Source organism: Equus asinus, unplaced genomic scaffold, assembly GCF_041296235.1.
Source record: "Equus asinus isolate D_3611 breed Donkey unplaced genomic scaffold, EquAss-T2T_v2 contig_803, whole genome shotgun sequence".
In the NCBI taxonomy this organism is placed as follows: Eukaryota; Metazoa; Chordata; class Mammalia; order Perissodactyla; family Equidae; genus Equus; species Equus asinus.
The window spans coordinates 2,278,583-2,297,975 of record NW_027225520.1 but is presented as its reverse complement, the minus strand read 5'-3'; the positions used below and the strand labels follow the sequence as shown (position 1 = coordinate 2,297,975).

The window sequence follows — 19,393 nt, the reverse complement described above, 5'->3', positions numbered from 1 at the left end:
CTTTATAAAAGCTATCTCAAAAGACAAAATGATTAACTTGTAAAGTGGGGAGAAAAAATCAGTTTGAATCTTTACAAGAAATGGCAAGGTTGCTTTCCAAAGGCTGGCTGGCGGCAGATTGACCGAGAACTGCTCTGCGGCATCTGAGACTCCTAAGTGTGTATGTCCGGTTGAGAGGGCTTTGCATCTGTGGATCTCATCACAGGGGGCAGAGACGGGCCTTCCCGCTGGAGGTGTTTACGGTTTTTCCCTCTAGATTAGACATGTTTTAAAAAACAGAAACATATTTCTATTTTATCCCATGTTTTTAAAAAACAACATAATTTTGAAATCCTTCAGTGAGATGTATGGGTTCATGTTTTACGAAGTGTATTTTTGCTCTTGCTTAGTGATGAGGCTCCAGAAGTAACAAAAGAAATGTTGGCACACAAAAGTGAAACTTCAGTACATCAAGATTCCGACGAATTACGCCGTCCTTTGAGTTCTCTGACAGTTGGGAGCACAGGTATGGTATTTTCATGAATTTTTTACTTGTTTCTCTGGGTTATGGTTTATCAGAGATCGTTTAGAGTCTTTTCCACCATGTGTCTCACCATGTAGCTCAGGGTGTGATCTCAGGGTCAGAAGAGACGGAAAAGCATGGGGAGGGCTATCTGGAAACAGAGCTGGAATGAGGACTGCAGACTGAGAGGGGGACCGAAATGTAAATTTCAAGAGATGAAGAACATTGAGAGACACTGTAAAAGGAGATCTGATGAATGAAATCTTTGAGGCAGAAATAAAATTTTATTTAAATTTTAAATTTATTTACAATTTTAAATTTCAATGTTGAAAAAATTGAAGGATTTAAGAAATTTGTCTTGTGGGGGATGTCGTTATAGGAGTTGCTGCTTTGAAATGTATATGTAATGTTTTCTTTAATCTATAGATCGTGTCTTAAATAAAAATGAAACTACTACTGAAAATTTACATGGCTTTCCAATAAAAGAAGTCCCATCACTTGAAATAAAGGAGGATCAGACATCTCAGCAGCGACATGTGCTGCATTTCAGGTCTGTGCGTTTGTTCCCAGTGTAAGCATTTTGTATTAATGTCTAGACATTTAAAACCAAAATTAAACTATTTTAACCTTAATATAATACGTAGATGAATTAGGAGGAAACTGACCTTGAGTGATTTTTATTTATCTTTTAAATTAAAAATCTTTTTCAATGGCTAGTATATTCATGTGGTTGCTAACTTAAAAGATAGAAAGAGGTACAAGTGAGAAGCCTTTTTTCCAACTCTGCTCCCAACCCTACAGTTCGAACCTTCCACAGAGGCAAGTGTTATTCATTTCTTGTGAATTCTTCCAGAGATACATAATGCATATGTAGATAAACTTTTTTTAAATGTAAACAGTAGCATACTATTCTGTTTTCATTTAATGTTAAATGTAGGAGATATTCCATTTGAGTCCTTTAAGAACTTTCTCATGCTGTTTTTGTGTGTGTTTTAATGGCCGCATGGTATCCAATTGTATGGCTACACCACGATTTACTTAGTAGGTCCCTGTTGCTGGTTGTTTCCATTGAGTTCAGTCTGGTAGTATTACTGTCAAGCCTGCAAAAAACAAGCCTGGATGCTTTTCAATCCTCTCCTGTGCAAATAAATAAAGACCTCAATTTACATTCCCTCAGCAAAATATGGGAGTTCCTATTTTATCATACCTTTTTTTTCAAACAAAGAAACTAAGTTAATGTTTATTTTACAAAAGAAGGATAGAGGGAGATGATGGTAGGCTCCTTGGCCCACTAAATCATAAGATAGGATTATGTTTCTCCAACTATGAAGACTGAAAATTAGAGTTCCTGTTTGGGAACCTAAAAGCCATGTCACCTAAATGCCTTGGACACAGATCAGAGGACTGCATCTGGAGAAAGGCCCCAACGCTCCACATCACACAGGAAATGATGACATACTATGTTCTTGAGTGAATGTAGCAAGGAGATTCTCACATCTTTTCCAATACAGTACTAACCACTTTTTTGGGCTTTGACAATCAAATAGAGGAGAAATATTATCTTCCTATACTTTTAATACTCATTTGTTCTATTATGAATGAGTATATTTCAGAGCCACTTCAGCTGTTTGTAGAACGTAAGGTTTTATGATTGTAAGGGATTTTAGAGATGAGCTAGTCCACCGTGTTGTTGGACTGAGACATTGAGATAATAAGCAATTTACCCAACTAAATAATGTCGGATCTAAGACAAGTCTCCTTTCTCATTAATTAAGTTTTCATTAGATATAAACAGCTAATTTTTTCTTCTAAGAAAAAAAACTATCCTCAGTTTCTCCTGCTAAGATGCTTTTTATAAAGAGACAGATTCAATTTATCTTGGGCCGGGGTTTCTCAACTTGCACTACTGACATTTCAGATTGGATAATTCTTGTTGTGGGGCCGTCCTCTGCATCGCAGGATGTTGTGTAACGTCCCAGACCAGTAGCACTCCTCTGGTTTGTGACAAAGGTGCTCTAGACACTGCCAGATGTCCCCTGGGGGGCAAAATTGACCAGTGTTGAGAACTACCGCCCTTGGACAAGCAAAGCCTACTAATTAGAATCTGTGAGGCCCTGACACTGTAATTCCAGTCTTACAGGGTTTAGCTTCAACTTACTCTGGGCAGTTGGGTTGGTCTCAGTTCCATGGGCAATACCAGAAGTAAAGACAGAACTCAGGCATGTCTGGTTCTTTCTGTTTCATCTCTGATAAATGAGAACGGAAAGAACTAGAAATATTAGCTTGGAAAGTTGCTCTTGGCATTAACCATCCACGTAAGTTTTAGGTGTAGAAAGATGGACATGTATAGGATATCAACTTGTATTTATGGATTTTAATATATCACAGTTCATAAAATAAGCATCAGCTCTGGAAAATCGCTATTGTATAAGTGTCATATTGCTAATACTTAGATATTAGTATGAGAAACATTTGTAAAGCTGAAACATGTCATAATTTTAGAAAGATTCTCTGATATGAAAGAGAGGAATTAATATTGACCGACTGCCTTGAGTGGGAAAGGAAGCTTGAAGTATAGATTCCAAACAAAGGGGAGGGAACATTTATGTTTTTTGTCTTAGCTTTGTTTATTTTATTTTATTTATGTATTTATTCTTTTTAGGAAGATCGGCCCTGAGCTAACATCTGTTGCCAGTCTTCCTCCTTTTTTTCCCTCTCCCCAAAGCCCTGACATATAGCTGTATATCCTAGTTGTAGGTCATTCTAGTTCTTCTGCGTGGGATGCCAGCACAGCATGGCCTGATGAGCGGTGTGTAGGTCTGGGCCCAGGATCTGAACCAGTGAACCCTGGGCTGCTGAAGGTGAGTGCATGGACCCAACCACTTGGCCACCAGGGTGGCTCTGCATTGTTTATTTTAATATGTCTACATTTATCTGAAACAAAAATCTAGTGTTGCCGAACTTTATAGTTTTGTTAATCAAAATAGCAAGACTTTTCATTTCTCAACATACGTTCACTAGTATCTCTGTGCTAAAATGGTAGATGACTTATAAGGTGTAAGTAATTAGAATGTTAGCAATCATTCCTGGGAGTTAAACGTTTGCCTATTTATTGTTAGATTTTTTATGACTTTTTGAGTGACATCTATATCTAGTATTGTTTAATTATGCAAAATATTTTCTGAATGAAAATGACCTAAATAAATATGGAACAAATTTTCTGATATTTCCTTAATCTTATTTGGAGAAGCTTTTTAGAAAAAATCATTTGTGTGCTGTGTGAAGTCCTTAGATGCTGATGTACAGTGAGTTGTTTGAGGTTGAATTCTTGTAAAATACAAGGTGAGCAGAATGCTGTTTACTATGTAGCAACATATATGAGAATGAATATTGCTACGTTTTAGTGGGAACAGAAGCAGACAGTTAATGCTCAGTATTTGTATGACAAAGTTTTGTAGTCGATGTTTTTTTGTTTTGCTTTAAGGTAAGAGTTTGATTCTGGAAGCCCCAGGATATTTGGGGTGAGGTCGTCTTATCAGCTGGCTGACTTGCAATCAAGGTCCTGTTTTGTTCTCTAGCTTTTAAAAATCTCATCTTTTCCTTAGCAGAAGATCTTATTCCCCTCGCAGTTGGTCAAAAAAGACTCCTTAAGGCAGAAATATTCAAACGGCTTGAAGAACTGGTGGACAATTTGGAATACAAATGAGGCAAAAAGGATACCACCTGTGCAGACCTGGATGGGTTCTGGAACATGGCCAGCCTTCAGGTATGTGGCCAGGATTTGGAATGGCTTAACTTTCGAGTCGCATGTTTTTGGAAGTGAGGTAACAGTAGTAAAATGGGAGTAGTAGAGGCGGCTTAGGTATCTGTAATATTAAAGGAGATATTAGCCCCTTTACAAACTGTAAAGCACTGTCTAAATTTTATGGCTGCTGTCCCCTCCTCCTGCATACTGTCAGGGTAATTTCTATATGGGTTGGAAATTGAGATTCTATTCAGCTGTTGCCTAGTCTGTGATGATTCCATGTGTGCGAAAATGAGGACGAGTCTTCAGTAGCTGGGTCCATCGAGCAGTTATTGTCCCTGCTGTGTGTCAGGCGTTGTATGAGGAGCTGACAAATAGGCACATTCTCTACCCCAGAGAAGTTTATAGTTTTATCAGAGTCAGACATAGCCCTCATACCAATCTGGTGTAGAAAGCGCTGATAGAGGCCGTTACTAGGAAAATCAGTGAAGGTAGGGAGATGACAATTTCTAGCTTTTTGAGCTTATTTTAGAAATAAGCATATAAAATACTAATTCAAGAACCAGTGGCCAAGAACCATGAGACATTTGCAGACAGCCCGAAACCTGGAAGAAGGGGCCGCAGCAGCACAGGAAGGAAGCTGTCTGGATGAGGCCGTGGGCTGATCCAGGAGAAAGAACTTTAAAAGCAAGTGTTAATATGCTCAAAGAGACCAGGCATTTTTTCTGCCAAATGAGAACAGCTATGCAAAAAAGAACATTCAGAGAACGACAACAAGAGCTCTTTGAAGTTAAAAACTATATGAGCAGAAATGTAAGATTCACTAGAAAGATGGAATATGAAGCTGAGATCTCCCATAAATTAGAGCAAAAAGAGAGAGATAAAAGAGGAGAGACTAGATAAGAATATTAAGGGGACCAGTCTAGGAAGTATAATATCCAAATAACAGGGATTCCAGAAAAAGAGAACAGAAAAAATAGTGGAGAGGAAATGATCAATGAAATAGTTTGACATTTTCCTGGAACTGGAGGACCTGAATTCCAGATTGAAGGAGCCCATTGAGTGCCTAGCACTGTATGTCAGTGTAGACACACACCAATGCACAATGAAATATAATTGTACAACTCTTGGGATGAGGAGAAACATCTAGAAACTTCCAGAGAGCAAAAACAAGTTTCATACAAAAGGTCAAAAATCAGAATATCCCTAGATTTCTCAACAGCGACATCGAAAGCTGGGAGAACAAGGCCCTCGAACTTCTCGGGGAAAATAACACTCAGCCTGGTGTTGTATACCCAGCCAGTCACGCTTGAGGGTGGAAAGGCATGTTTCAGACACACACAGTCTGAAATTTTACCTCCCAGGCACCCTTTCTCAGGAAACTGAGAACGGCCCTCACAAAAATGAGGGAGTAAGCCAAGAAAGGGGAAGGAGCTGGGACAGATCCCCAAAAAGTCTAAGGGAATTGTGGCTGAGGTGAGTAAAGAGGGTGAGCAGCAGGCTTAGGAAGCAGCTGTTCAGACTGGAGCAGGAGGCTGGGGCTCGGCGAGATACTGTCTCTGAGGCTGAACGGAACAGAATACCCGAGTGGTTTGCTTTTCTAGTTGTATTAAGAGGGAATTTATACATACTGTGCAGACTTTAGAGGCAAATTGATGATAGATACATTAAAAAACTAAGCAAACAAAAAGCAAAGCAATGATGAAGTCTAGAGAAAAATGTGAAGAAACACAATATTCTGGTAATTATATGGCGCAGAAGTGAATAGTGTTTATGGAGTCACTTTATGACCAGTTGACATAATAATGAGTTGGTTCACTAGCATCCTTCAATGGTGACCAATTAATTTTGTCTTTCTTAGTATCATAATTATTTTATGGATTTAAAAGTATTTGTGTTGGCATCTTTTACAGTCATTATCTTTAGTGATGCTCATTTCCCAGTTTTGGCCAGTGGGAGCCTCTTCAAGTTGGCTCCTGGGGCTTTTATTTATTTTAAAGAGCTATACTGAGGATAAACAATCTACATATGATAAAATCTGCCCATTCTAAGTGTAAAAGTCAATGATGTTTAGTAAATTTACAGAGTTGTGCAACCGTCGCTGCAATCCAAACTTAGAACGTTTTCCTCACCGCAGAAAGATGCCTCTTGCCTGTTTTCAGTCAGTTCCCATTGCCACTCCCAGTCCCAAGCAACCACGAGTCTCCTTACTGTCTCTGTAGATTTGCTTTTTCTGAACGTTTCATTCTAAGAATCACCCAATAGTGGTCTTTTGTATGTGGCTTCTTTCCCTCGGCGTGGTGTCTCTGGGGTTCCTCCATGTTGCAGCACATGCCTGTACTTTGTTCCTTTCATGGCTGAGTAGCGGTTCATGGAGACATCAGTCTGTATCGTCCAGTTGATGGACATTTCCACTATTTGACGATTACGAATAATCTATGAATATTCACTTACAAATCTTCATGTGGGCATGTTTTCTTTCACTTGGGTAGATATGGCTGGATCATGTGGTAAATTTCTGTTTAACTATTTAAGAAACTGCCAAACTGCTTTCCAAATTGATTACACCCTTTCACGTGCCCGCCAGCAGTGTGTGAGAGCTCCTGTTGCTCCGCATCCTCACCAGTGCTTGCTCCTGTCTCTCTTAGTATTGGCCATCCTGTGGGGTGTGAACTGTCATATTGTAGATTTGATTTGCATTTCCCTAATGAGTAATGATGATCAGCATCTTTTCATGTGCTTATTATTAGACATTTGTATGTCGTCTTCGGTGAAATATCTATTCAAATCTTTTTGCCCATTTTTAATTGGGTCTGTCTTTTTATTATTGAGTTGTAAGTGTTCTTTGTATATTCTGGATACAAGTCCTTTATCAGAAATATTTGCAAATATTTCCTCCCAGTTTGTGGCTTGTTCTTTAATTTTCTTAATGGTATCTTTTGGAACACAGCTGTTTTTAATTTTGATGAAGTTCAGTTTATCAATTTTTTTAATGTTGTGATTTTGGCATTATTTCCAAGAACTCTTTTTGCCTAACCATAGGTCACAAAGATTTTATCTTATGTTTACTTCTAAAAGCTTTATCTCTTTCACTTAGGTCTGTGAACATTTGGAGTTCATTTTTTAAAAAAATTAAGTTGTGATTAATTATTTTTTGCTAGGAAAGATTTGCCCTGAGCAAATCTGTTGCCAGTCTTCCTCTCTTTTTTTTCCTCCCCAAAGCCCTGGTATATAATTGTGTATTCTAGTTGTAAGTCCTACTAGTTCTTCTGTGTGAGCTGCCACCACAGCATGGCTACTGCTAGACAAGTCATGTGGTTCCACACCCAGGAACTGAACTTGGGCTGTCAAAGCACAGCATACTGAACTTTGACCACTAGGTTATCAGGGCTGGCTCTGGAGTTCATTTTTGTGTATGGTGTAGGAAAGAGCCCAAATTCATATTTTTTCTTGCAGATATCCACTTTTCTCAGTCCTGTTTGTTGGAAAAAACTATCTTTTCCTCACTGAATTGCATTGGCACTTTTGTTGAAAATCAATTGGTCATAAGTGTAATCCTGAGTCTTTTTGACATTTAAATTTTTTTGAGAAAGGGAGATTGAGAGTACCTATTTGTATAAATGCAAATAGAGTACCTATTTGTATAAACAGAGACTCAAAGCATATTTACCCAACTGTTGACAGTGGTTACCACTTTGAGGAGATTGGAAATACCAGAAGGATGGGATCATACATTCCCATCCTGCTAGTATGTATATTATTTGAATCCTTTAAAATGAGATTGTGCCAGGGTCAGCCCAGTGGTATAGTGGTTAAATTTGGCACACTCCACTTCATTGCCCCAGGGTTTGCGGGTTCTGATCCCAGGCATGGACCTACACCACTCATCAAGCCATGTTGTGGTGGTGACCCACGTACAAAATAGAGGAAGACTGGCACAGATGTTAGCTCAGGGCCAGTCTTCCTCAAGCGAAAAAAGAAGAGGATTGGTAACAGATGTTAGGGCCGATCTTCCTCACCAAAACAATAAAAATGAAAATAAAATGAGATTATGTCAAGAGAAAGAGAAGGCAAGCTACAGACTAGGGGAAACTTTTGCAAAAGACCTATCTGATAAAGGACTGTTTTCTAAAATATACAAAGAACTCTTAAAACTCAACAATGATAAAACAAGCAACCTGATTTAAAAATGGACAAAAGAACTGAACAGACAGACAATTGATCAAAGAAGACAGATGGATGGTAAGTAAGTGTATGAAAAGATAAGATGCTCAACATCATATGCGCTTAGAGAATTGCCAGTTAAAAGTAAAATGAGACACTAGTACACACTTATTAGAATGGCAAAGATCCAAACCGCTGACAGCACCGGATGTTGGTGAGGATGTGGAGCAACAGGAGCACTCATTCATAGCTGGTGGGGGTGCAAAATGGTGCAGCCACTTTGGAAGACAGTTTGGCAGTTTCTTACAAAACTAAACAGAGTCTTACCATACGATGCTGCAGTCACGCTCCTTGGTGTTTGCCCAAATGAGCTGAAAACCTGTGTCCAGACAAACATGTGCACAGATGTTTATAGCAGCATTGTTCATAATTGCCAAGACTTGGAAGCAATGGATATGCTCCTCAGTAGGAGAAGGGATAAATAAACTGTAAAAAAAAAACAAAAAAACAAAAAAAAAACGGAGAGATTGTGTTCACACTGTATAATTTAGGATATCTCTCCTACCATTTTAGTCATCAAAATAGTTTGGGAGTTATTCACATATGACATCCTTTATGTAGATTTTTAACATAAAATAACAATGAACAATTTTACCATAAGAATTCATTTGAATACAAAATTGACAATGACAGTCTAATTTTATGTCACCAGTCCAAGTCGTTGTCAATTTGTTTGAAGCTTTTGGGCATTAATTTGTAAATTTAATATGGTTAGCATTAATCTGATAAACTTGTGCTTCATTTATTAACAGATACAGGATCTACGCCAGAAATTCAACAATCTGACCATACTTGAGGAGTGTGGATGGGAGAAAGCCAGCAATACGAGCAAAGATGTGTTTCAGGTAAATTTGTGGATTTCTAATATAGACTTTTACTTTAATGAATTTAAGCTTTAGAAACATTTAGCTTCAGGTTTTTCATTTCACAAAACGTGTCATCTATTACAATGTCCTGATTGTCTTGAAAGAGTGAGGAAAGGTCAACACAAAATTCAGGATGGTTATTTCTGGCGGGGGAGGTGGGGCTGAGATTGGATTTGGTCCTCCTGAGAGCTTCTGAGTTGCTAAGTAACGGTATGTACCAGTGTGTTTTATTCTTTAAACTGTACCTATACATTGTTTTGCAGTAATAATAGCAGTAGTACATAATTTATATAATGTGCCAACTATGCTTCCCAGGCCCTCACACACATTGACTCAGTTAATCCTCACAACAGTCCTGTGAGGTGGGTGCCGTTATCCCCGGGTGGGGAATCTGAGGCCAGGAAGACTCGAGCACGTGCCCAGGGTGGAGCTGGGTTTCTCATTCCAGAACCCATGTTCTTAACCCACAGGTTATGCCATCTCTGCTTTCTATACTCTTGTGCGTGATATATTTCAAAATGAAAGAACTTTTTAAGTAGAAAAGAGGAACAATGACTCTTAGACTCTCTCTCTTCTTCCCAAATTTTATCATGTAAAATTTCCTATTTTCTCTGTAAAATTGGCTTTGTTGACATGATAGATTCCATTCTTATCTATTTGTACTAATTTTTTTCCCAAAATATTTTAACTCCAAGCTTTTGGTTCAGAATTGCTACTTCTCAAGCCAGCTTGGAGCCCTGCCACTTTTTCTTTTAGATTTTAGAAAAATGCCTCTGGTTGCAAAATCAGGTTTCTAAACTGGTACTTTATTATGCTGTGTAATCCAAATAAAAACTCTGTTTTGAATTCTGTCTTAGGAGTTTAAGATGTTAGAGTATTAAAGGATTATTGTAGGATTGTTTTACTAATGAAGTCTCCTTATTTTACTAATGAAGTAATGTCTTAGTAAGACGTTAGTAATGTCTTACTAATGACAAAGGCCCTGAGGACAGTGACGAGATTGATTGAATGAATTTCAAGTCTGTTAAACAGGAAGGATGCTGGGACATTTGGACCTGCCGTGCGATTTCTTATCGGGTGCTTAGTCCTGGGGACATAACACCATCAGTGACGCAGATAACGGCTGTGTCAAGACAGCATTATGTCGGAGCCTTGTAATTCTGCCCCTTACCACCAGTGTTTCTCTCCTACATTATTTTATAGGCCACCGTTAAGACTACTGAACAGTTAAAATCAAACTAATCTTTTATCTGTACTTTGGAACCATTCCCCCAGATCTCTTAGTCATTGACCTCTCATCCCATCAGTTAGCCTTGTTCTCTCTTTTCCATCAGTTTTTAGACATGTTGAAGGGTCCTATCTTTGTTTACATTAAACGACAACCACAACTAACTCCTTGAGGGCAGGAACTTTGTCCTTTACCTTTGACCCCCAGCATGTTTAGCACATACTAGGAACTTGATAAGCATAAGATGGATGTGTGAAATATTTTAGGCATGCTTTATTCATTTTTCTTATAAGATGGTAATGAGTTGCTTTAGTAAATGTCATAATTTCTCTTTGTAGGAAAAAGTTGTCTCGGGTATAGCGAGTGAACCAAAACATGATGATGCTGGGATCGCAGATGGGGGTCGCCTCGCTGCTGTGAAGAAGGCAATGAGAGAGAGGATGCAGCCGGGAGAGCGTGCTGAGGCCGTGGGCTCTGCGGTGCCAAAGGAAGTTGATCATAAAGCGTTTGACACTGGATCTTTTAGAATTGAAAGTCCCGTTAAATCATTCTCAGGTTAGTTTTTCTGTTGAGACTACTTAAGAAACGTACTTGGGTTGGATGGGAGCTTGTACAGGAGGTGAAAAAGTTTTCACAGGAATCAATATAAGCTGTCTGTGATTTCTGGAAAATAGACCACATCCTCACCACCAAACACTTGCAGATTTTGTTTGATGGATGGGATTAGATTACCTGAAGTGACATATCTCCTAAAGTTGCTTTTCTGTGTTTTCTAAGTGACTTCACTTCCATTATTAGCCCCTAACCCCACGGTCCTGGGAGGAAGGTCCCAGGTCCCAAGAGGGAAGGGCGATGAGCATGAGGAGTGAGGTGATTTCCTTCAGGTTGGTGCCAGGCTGGATGAGAATTTCAGCAGGAAAGGAAGCTTAGGCACCAAACCATCACACTTCTCTGGCTGTTCTTAAAAAATGACGCTTAGGGAAGGTGGGTTTGGTTTTATTTTCATTTGTATCAAAACTTTTGCCCAGATCTTTTTGAAACACAACAGGCCAATCCACAGACAGAAAGGGGACTCATGGTTGCCAGGGGCTGGGCGTGGGGAATGGGGAGTGACTGCTACAGAACCCGGGATTCCCTTGTAGGGGGATGTGAATGTTCGGGAACCAGACAGTGGTAATGGTTGTGCAACACTGTCTATGAAATAAAGGCCCCTGAATTGTACATCTTAAAATGGTTAAAATGCTGGTGGAACTTTATGTGAATTTTACCACCATAAAAAGAATGAAAGTATCTGCAGTATGATTTAGTTTATGTACAATTCTAGAAATCCCTAATCAATAGTGACCACAGGGAGCCTGGGGCTGGGGGCGGGAGGGATGAGAATGAAGCAGAGTTTAGGGGCCAGTGGAGACGCTCATCATGCTGACTGTGCTGACGGCTTGACAGGCCCACTGGAGCTCACCAAACTGTCCACAGCAGACACCCACTGCTTCTCGCCCAGCAACTGTGCCCGGAGAAAGCCGCCAAAGAAGTAGAAAAGCTACACAGGTTTCAGCTCGTGGGGTCACTTTCATGCTCCCACACGAACATGCAAAGCGAGGGCCACCTCGCCAATGGGGAGTGATCGCCACCCATAATGTTCAGAGAGAACACACCCAAGCATAGAACAGCGTGCTACTTCTCATCCAAGAAAGGGAAGAAATTAAATATGTGTGTACATACACAGATGTATATTTGTAGGTATTTGCTCATATTAAAAAATAAAGGATAAGCCAAATTTATGAAAACTGTTACTTATGGGGGAGGAAGAGAGCAGAGTTGAACAGACAGGGGTAGACTCTGGACTTATGGGAATATATCTGGTTTGTGAGTTTTGACCTTGGAACCATGTACGTTTTTACATACTTATAAAACAAAATTTAAAAACATACTTTAAAAAGGCGATCTCTAACAGAAGAGAAGGGGACACTTCCGATCTTCCTCTTGGACCAGTGTTACCCTAATACCAAAACCAGACACAGGAATCACAGGAAAACTGCCAGCCAGTATCTCTTCTGGATACGGACACAAAAACCATCCACAGAATACCAGCCAGTGAAATCCAGCCACGCAGAAAAAGGACCACACACGATGGCCAAGTGGGATTTGCTCCAGAACGCAAGGTTGGTTTAACATTGGAAAAACCAACTCACGTAATGCACCTCATCCATAGAATAAAGAACCAAACCACACGGGCCTCTCAACAGACACAGGAAAAGCATCCGACCAAGCTAACATCTTTTCTTGATAAAAACGCTGACCAAACCAGGAATGGAAAGGAAGGTCCCCAACCCGATAAAGGGTATCTGTGAAAACCCACGCTCACAGCATGCTTAGCGGTGAAGGACTGGATGCTTTTCCCAAGGGCAGGATCAAGAACCTCCACTCTCGGACATCAACACCACACCACGCTACAGGTTCTTCCCAGAGCAGTCGGGCGCGACGAGGAAATAACAGATCCACACCGGGAAGGAAGAAGCGAAACTATTTCTAGCCGCAGGTAACATGATCATGTACACACAAAATCCTAAGGAATACGCTAAAACACTATTAGAACGAATAAATGAGTTCAGAGGACTGCAGGATACAAGATCAGTACACAGGAATTAATTGCATTTTTATACACTTGCAATGAACAAGCTGAAAATAAAATTCAGAGAAGCATTCCAGTTATAATAGCATCAAAAAGAATAAAATGCTTCAGAACAAATTTAACAGAAGATGTGCAAAACTTATACTTGAAAACTACAAAACATCTTCGAAAGAAACTAAGACCTAAATGAGTGGAAGACGTCCTATGTACACGGATGAGAAGACAGTAGTAAGACGGCCATACTCCCCACACCGATCTACAGAGTCAACGTGAGCCCAGCAGAACCCCAGCTGGCGTCTCTGCAGAAACTGACAAGCTGACCCTAAAATCCATAAGGAGTTGCAAGGGTCCACGGAGAGCCAAAACAAGCTTGAGAAGGGACTCACACGTCCCATTTCAAAACCGACTACAAAGCAGCAGTAATCAAGACAGGGTGGAACTGGCATAAAGACACAAGGACAGGTCAAGGGCTAGAATCAGAATCCAGTACTAAACCCTCATATTTATGGGGAACTGATTTTCAACAAGGGGGCCAGGGCCGCTGGACGGGGAAAGAATAGTCTCTTCAGCCTTGGTGCTGAGACAACTGGATTTCCAGACGTAAAAAATGGAGTTTGACCGCTGCATCACTATATTCAAAAATTAACTCAAAATGGATCAAAGACCTAGACGTAAAGGCCGAAACTAGAAACTCTCAGGAAAAAACAAAAGCAAATCTTCATGACCTTGCATCTGGCAATGATTTCTTGGATATGACGGCAAAAGTACGGGCAACAAATGAAAAAACAGATAAAGTGAACTTTATCAAACAAACAAAAACTTTTTGGCATCATGGAAGACTATCAAAAACTGAAAAAAGGGGTCAGCCTGGTGGTACAGTAGTTAAGTTTGCACACTCTGCTTCAGTGGCCCAGTGTTGGTGGGTTCAGATCCTGGGCACAGACTTACACACCGCTCAACAAGCCATGCTGTTGCAGCAGCCCACATCCAAAATAGAGGAAGACTGGCACAGATGTTAGCTCAGGTCCAGTCTTCCTCAGCAAAAAAGAAAAGGTTAAAAAAGACTCAGGTCAATTCTCAGTTTTTCAGGTGCTGAGTACATATAATTAAAAAAAAGAAAAAACAACTCAGAGAATGGGAAAAAATGCACACCAAGTATTGGATAAGGGACTTGAATCTAGAATATATAAAGAACTCTTACAATTGGACAATAAAGTGACAATCCAGTTAAAGAACGGGCACAGGATCTAAACAAACATTTCTACAAAGAAGATGCACAAATAGCCAATAAGCAGATGAAAAGCTGCTCAACATGACAGTCTTCAGGGAAATGCGAGTCAAAACCACCAGGAGACACTTCGTGCCCCCTAGGACACGCTGTCTACAATCAGCAAGACACAAGTGCTGGCGAGGGTGTGAGAGATCGGAACCCTCCTACGCTGCCGGTGGGAATGCAAAATGGGGCAGCTGCTTTGGGAAATGGTCTTGTGGCTCCTCAAAGCGTTAAACATGGTGTCGCCATGTGTCCCAGCAATTCCACTCCTAGGTGTGTATATCTGAGAGAACCCTACACCTGCACACCAAGACTCGCACACGCGTGTTCCAGCAGCCCTGTGCACCACAGCCCAAAGGTGGGCCAACCCAGACGTCCATCAGTTGATGAATGGATAAATGCACAACGGGACGCTGAAAGGACGTGCCACTGACACACGCCCCAATACAGACGAACCTTGAAAACACAGGCTAGCTTGTATTTTTGCTTTATTTTGCAATAAAGCACTTCCTTTATTGCTCCTCGCTTTACCGCGCTTTGCTTTATTGCGTTTTTCACCAGATGCTCCACCAGCAAAGAGAAGATGACTTGCTGAAGGCTCAGGTGCTGGTTAGCATTTTTTAGCAATATGGTATTTTTTAATTAGGGTATGCACTTTTCTTTAGTCATAATGCTATCACCCACTTAGACTACAGCATAGCATAAACCTAACTTTTATCTGCACTCGGAAACCAAACAATTCGTGTGACTTGCTTTATGGTGACATTCACTTTGTTGTGGGGGCCTGGAGCCGAGCCCCCAGTGTCGCCCGGGTCTGGCTGTGTGCTGAGGGAAAGAAGGCAGACACAAAAAGCCACACATGGTATGGATCTGTTTACATAAGATGTCCAGGATACTCGAACCTACAGAGACAGGAAGTGGATTAGTTGGGGGTGGGGGAGGGGGGATGACAGCTAAAGGGTACAGGGTTTCTTTTAGGGGGTGACAAAAATGTCCTCCAGTTGACTACGATGATGGCTGCACAACTCCGGGCATACACTGCATTGTGCTGAGTTGTACGTTTTAAATGGGTGAACTGTGGTCCGAGAGTTATATCTCAATAAAGCAGTTCCAACAAGAAAAGAGGACAAGCCCTAAAAACTGCAAGCAAAAGGAAGCACGTGAACCATTCAGCAGGTGGAACAGAACCTGCTCACAACACACATGGACGGAGGGTCAGCATCCAGAATAGGAAGAGACATTCCAGAGGGGAGGGTGGGGATGAAGAAAGAGAGAGAAAGCACCCCGGAAGCACAGGGGCAAAGGGGAAGCACAAGCACCCCAATGCGGCCTGAAGGCGGAGCTCAGGAGCACAGCCCAAGGCAGCCCGATCCATGGGGGAGCGGGACGCGTCAACGCCAGCACCCAGGAGGGGCCGTGCCAGCCGCCGGCTACACGGGAGCCTTCCCACGCGGCTGAGGCGATGTGGGAAACCACGATTGTGCTCGTCTACGTGTGTCTACACATGTCAACATGGATGGCCTGGAGACATGCCACCGAATTTCAAAACCAAATGGTGAGACAATGCACGGGGGATCATGTGTTAGGCTAAGTTCAAAATCGACATGTTGCTGCGCATGGACTGTGGGTCCACTAGCACCCACCCTACACAGGGAGAGACACGGGGCAGGAGGGCGGAGAGGAAGGCCCAGGCTGGACCTCAGGGGATCAGTTGCTTAAAAAATGCAAAGGTGAACGCTGCTCCATCTGGGAGGGCAACAACGCACAGGCATGTCTGTCTTCAATATTTGGCACAACCGTTAATACAGAGTCTCCACTGTGTTTCAGATCCTGAAAACAGAACACAAGCACCAACCCGTGAACGTGGTGCTGCCCAGAGGCAGCACGCAGGGCACCCACCTTGGCCACCTTGCCCATGTCCTCCATGGTGGCTCTCTCGTGCGGAAACTGGGCGAAGGTCCGCTCAATCTTGGCGATGACGGCATCGACGTTCACTGTCCCCTGCGGACGGCCTCGGGGGAAGTAGAAGGTGGGGATGCTCTGGCTGCTGGCTGGTGGCAGGGGCTCCTCCTTTGTCTGGACCTGAGAAATGAGACAGGTGGTGAGGACTTGGGAACAGGAAACATCGTCCTCACATGAACCCGTAACAGACAGGGGCGGCACCGTTCTCAAAGTGAGCGCACGGGGCCACGGAACCCCAATGTGCACAGAACGCCAGACAATCCTGGGGGCCAACTCCAGCCATGAGGCCACCCGCATCCGAAAGGTCACACACCACAAGAGAGCGTCACATACCACTGATCCACACTGCTGAGCCTCCCCCAGCCCTGCCTCAGTGTGACCCCGCAACAGTGACAGCTGACGGCCCAGGCTGCCAGGGAGGCTGGCACAGGTCCTTGTGGGGAGCCTGCCCCGCAGTCCTCCTGGGGTCAGGGTCCTCCAGGCGGGCCGTCAATGGCGCTCGCTCACAGCCAGGACAGGTGTGGCCTCTCTTTGGGGCCCACACCTGCAGTCGCTGGTTCCCACGTGTGCCTCCCGGAGAATGGGACGTACGTCTGTCACCTGACCTGGGATGGCCCTCCGGGAAAGGATCTGGCCCTGCAGCCTCTTTCTCGCCAGAAGGCAGAACGGCAGCTGAGCCACCCCAAGTGAAGCCAGCACCTTCAGCAGCAACTACTTCGGAGAAGTTTGACCTCCTGACATGCTTTCCAAGACACAGTGGTGTCGGGACGTGCCCTCGGGGATTCAGGGAGCTGACCTGCTGTGGGGCTGTCGTTACAGGCGGAAGGGGGGACTCTGTATATAAAACACGGTTGTTTAAAATGCCCCCAAGCAGAAAGAGCTGTTCAGTGGACCCGGTTAAGGAATGACTGCCGAAAGTTGGCCCCAGGCCTGGTCTGCAGCACCGAGGGGGGAGAGGCTCTGAATCTCCTCTGAGGCCGAGCCCATGAGGCTCGCTGTTCCCACTACGGTGGGCACGGTCGCCCAGCAGGACTCAGCAGCATCTCCCTGCTGACTCAGGAGAGGCCTTCTGGGGCCAGAAACAGCTCCTGGGAGCCGGGTCGTAGACGGCCGCCGAGGACCAGGCACCCGGTCGGCCTCGACGGGCAGTGACGGGGAGGCACAGTCTGGCCCATGGACGCATCTCCGGTCTACACCCTACATTCTCTAGGGCTGGGGACACGAGGCCACAGTCTCAGGAGGCAGGAACAGCCCAGCGTCCTACTGGGGAAGGACTGGACTGAGCAGCAAAAACCCAATGCCTGAGGCCACGGGGGCTGATGGGGCCGGGAGTGGGCAGATGGTCAGGAGAGTGCACTGTGAGGGTCCCCAACTCAACAAGGTCTGGGGAACCCAATGCACACGGGACACCACGGGACCACATAGGACCTGCAGACCCTGAGCGTGCAGGAGACACACACACAACACAGCAGGCCGAGGAAACACCACAGAGGGTTCAGGGCCGGCCCAGTGACCGGGCACAGCGTGGTTCTTACCCAGAGGAATGGCACCGCCAGCAGGCCCGAACGCCCAGGTGGGGGGTCCCCTCCATGCGCCACGGGGCACTCACATGTCAGCCACCCTCCCCAAGGCCGAGTGACAGAGCACAGCTCATGCAGCCACCGCCTCATGCCACAGGGACCAGGGGCTGGAACACCAGACACCAACAGCACTACCAATTTGCCACCAGGATACACAGTCAACACGGCTCCCCACTGAAACCTGCGGGTGTCCTACACATCTCGTCCTGCAACGGGGGCCTCTTCACCACCCAGCTGCAGCCTCTGGGACCGGCTAGTGTCCTCCTCAGTCCATCAGTCCATCTCAGGGACGGCCCATGTTCTCTCAGTCACGTCTCGGGATGGCCCCACGTCCCCCTCACTCATGTCTTGGGGTGGCCCCCCACGTCCCCTCAGTCACGTCTCAGGATGGCCCCACGTCCCCCTCAGTCACGTCTCAGAACGGCCCTGCATCCCCTCACTCACGTCCCGGGACGGTCCCTCGTCCCCCTCACTCACGTCTCGGGAGGGGCCCATGTCCCCCTCAGTCATGTCTCAGGGTTGCCCCGCATCCCCTCAGTCACGTCTCAGCATGGCCCCATGTCCCCTTCAGTCACATCTCGGGACGGCCTCGCGTCCCCTCAGTCATGTCCCGGGACGCCCTGTGTCACCTGTCTGTTTTCCCTCCAGCACTAGGAGGAGGAGTCACTTGTAAACGCTTTCTGTCCTGCCCCACTGACGTGACCCACAGACGACAGCAACACGTCCAGAGGTGTTGCTGTCCTGAGTCTGCTGTACTGGGGGGCTATGGGGAGAGCCTGCAGACGCACGACAATGAGCCCTGTGATCACAACAGGGCAAATAAAACAGTCAGGGGTTTGACGCAGGGTCACCTCAGTGCTGAGAGCCGAGAGGCAGATGTGGACGGCACGGTGATCAGAAAGGAGAGGCTGCAAAGGGCGGCCCTGAGGTTCCGGCACCTATTGCAGGCCGGCTGTGCTGAGCGAGGTGGATCTGCCATGGACGGTGGGAAGCACGAGGACCACACTGTGGACTAAGCCTCAGAGCAGAGCAAAGGCTGGACGATGACCTCGGGCCCACCCTTCACGAGACTCGGCCCGAGTCAGCACCCAGGGACACAGGCTGATCCCCCTCCTCCCAGCCCGGGATGTCCTGTTCCACGGGGATTGGGTTACAGTGTCAGAATCACTGAGTCCTGATGTGACAGCCCTGCACAGCAGCACTGAGCCAAAACCACACCCACCGTGGCCCAGGGACAGGCGGGAGGGGAAGCCACACCCAGAGCTGCCTCCTTGGAAGGAGAGGGTTCGGTTCAACAGATCTGCTGGGGGTGCCCACGATTCGCTTTGAGGAAGATAACTTTTCCCCTCGATTTCTGGAACAAAGACTGAGGGCCATTTTT

General features: G+C 44.4%; 1 protein-coding gene across 15 annotated transcripts in view; it reads right to left on the bottom strand.

Annotated features, from left to right (window-relative positions):
- The window catches only part of LOC139044376 (serine/threonine-protein phosphatase 2A regulatory subunit B'' subunit beta-like), a 145,173-nt gene that overhangs the window by 25,317 nt on the left and 100,463 nt on the right, over positions 1-19,393 (bottom strand). For 11 of the 15 annotated variants that reach the window (XR_011501322.1, XR_011501318.1, XR_011501319.1 and 8 more), the window contains exon 2: positions 16,370-16,552. Coding sequence is in view for 9 of the 15 variants with exons in the window: in XM_070503867.1 (XP_070359968.1) it covers positions 16,370-16,552 (183 nt within the window). In the remaining 6 variants the exon portion in view is untranslated. Of the gene's footprint in view, positions 1-8,738; positions 8,898-16,369; positions 16,553-19,393 lie in introns of all 15 variants that reach the window. The other 4 variants (XR_011501323.1, XR_011501321.1, XR_011501320.1 and 1 more) reach the window with 2 other exon arrangements.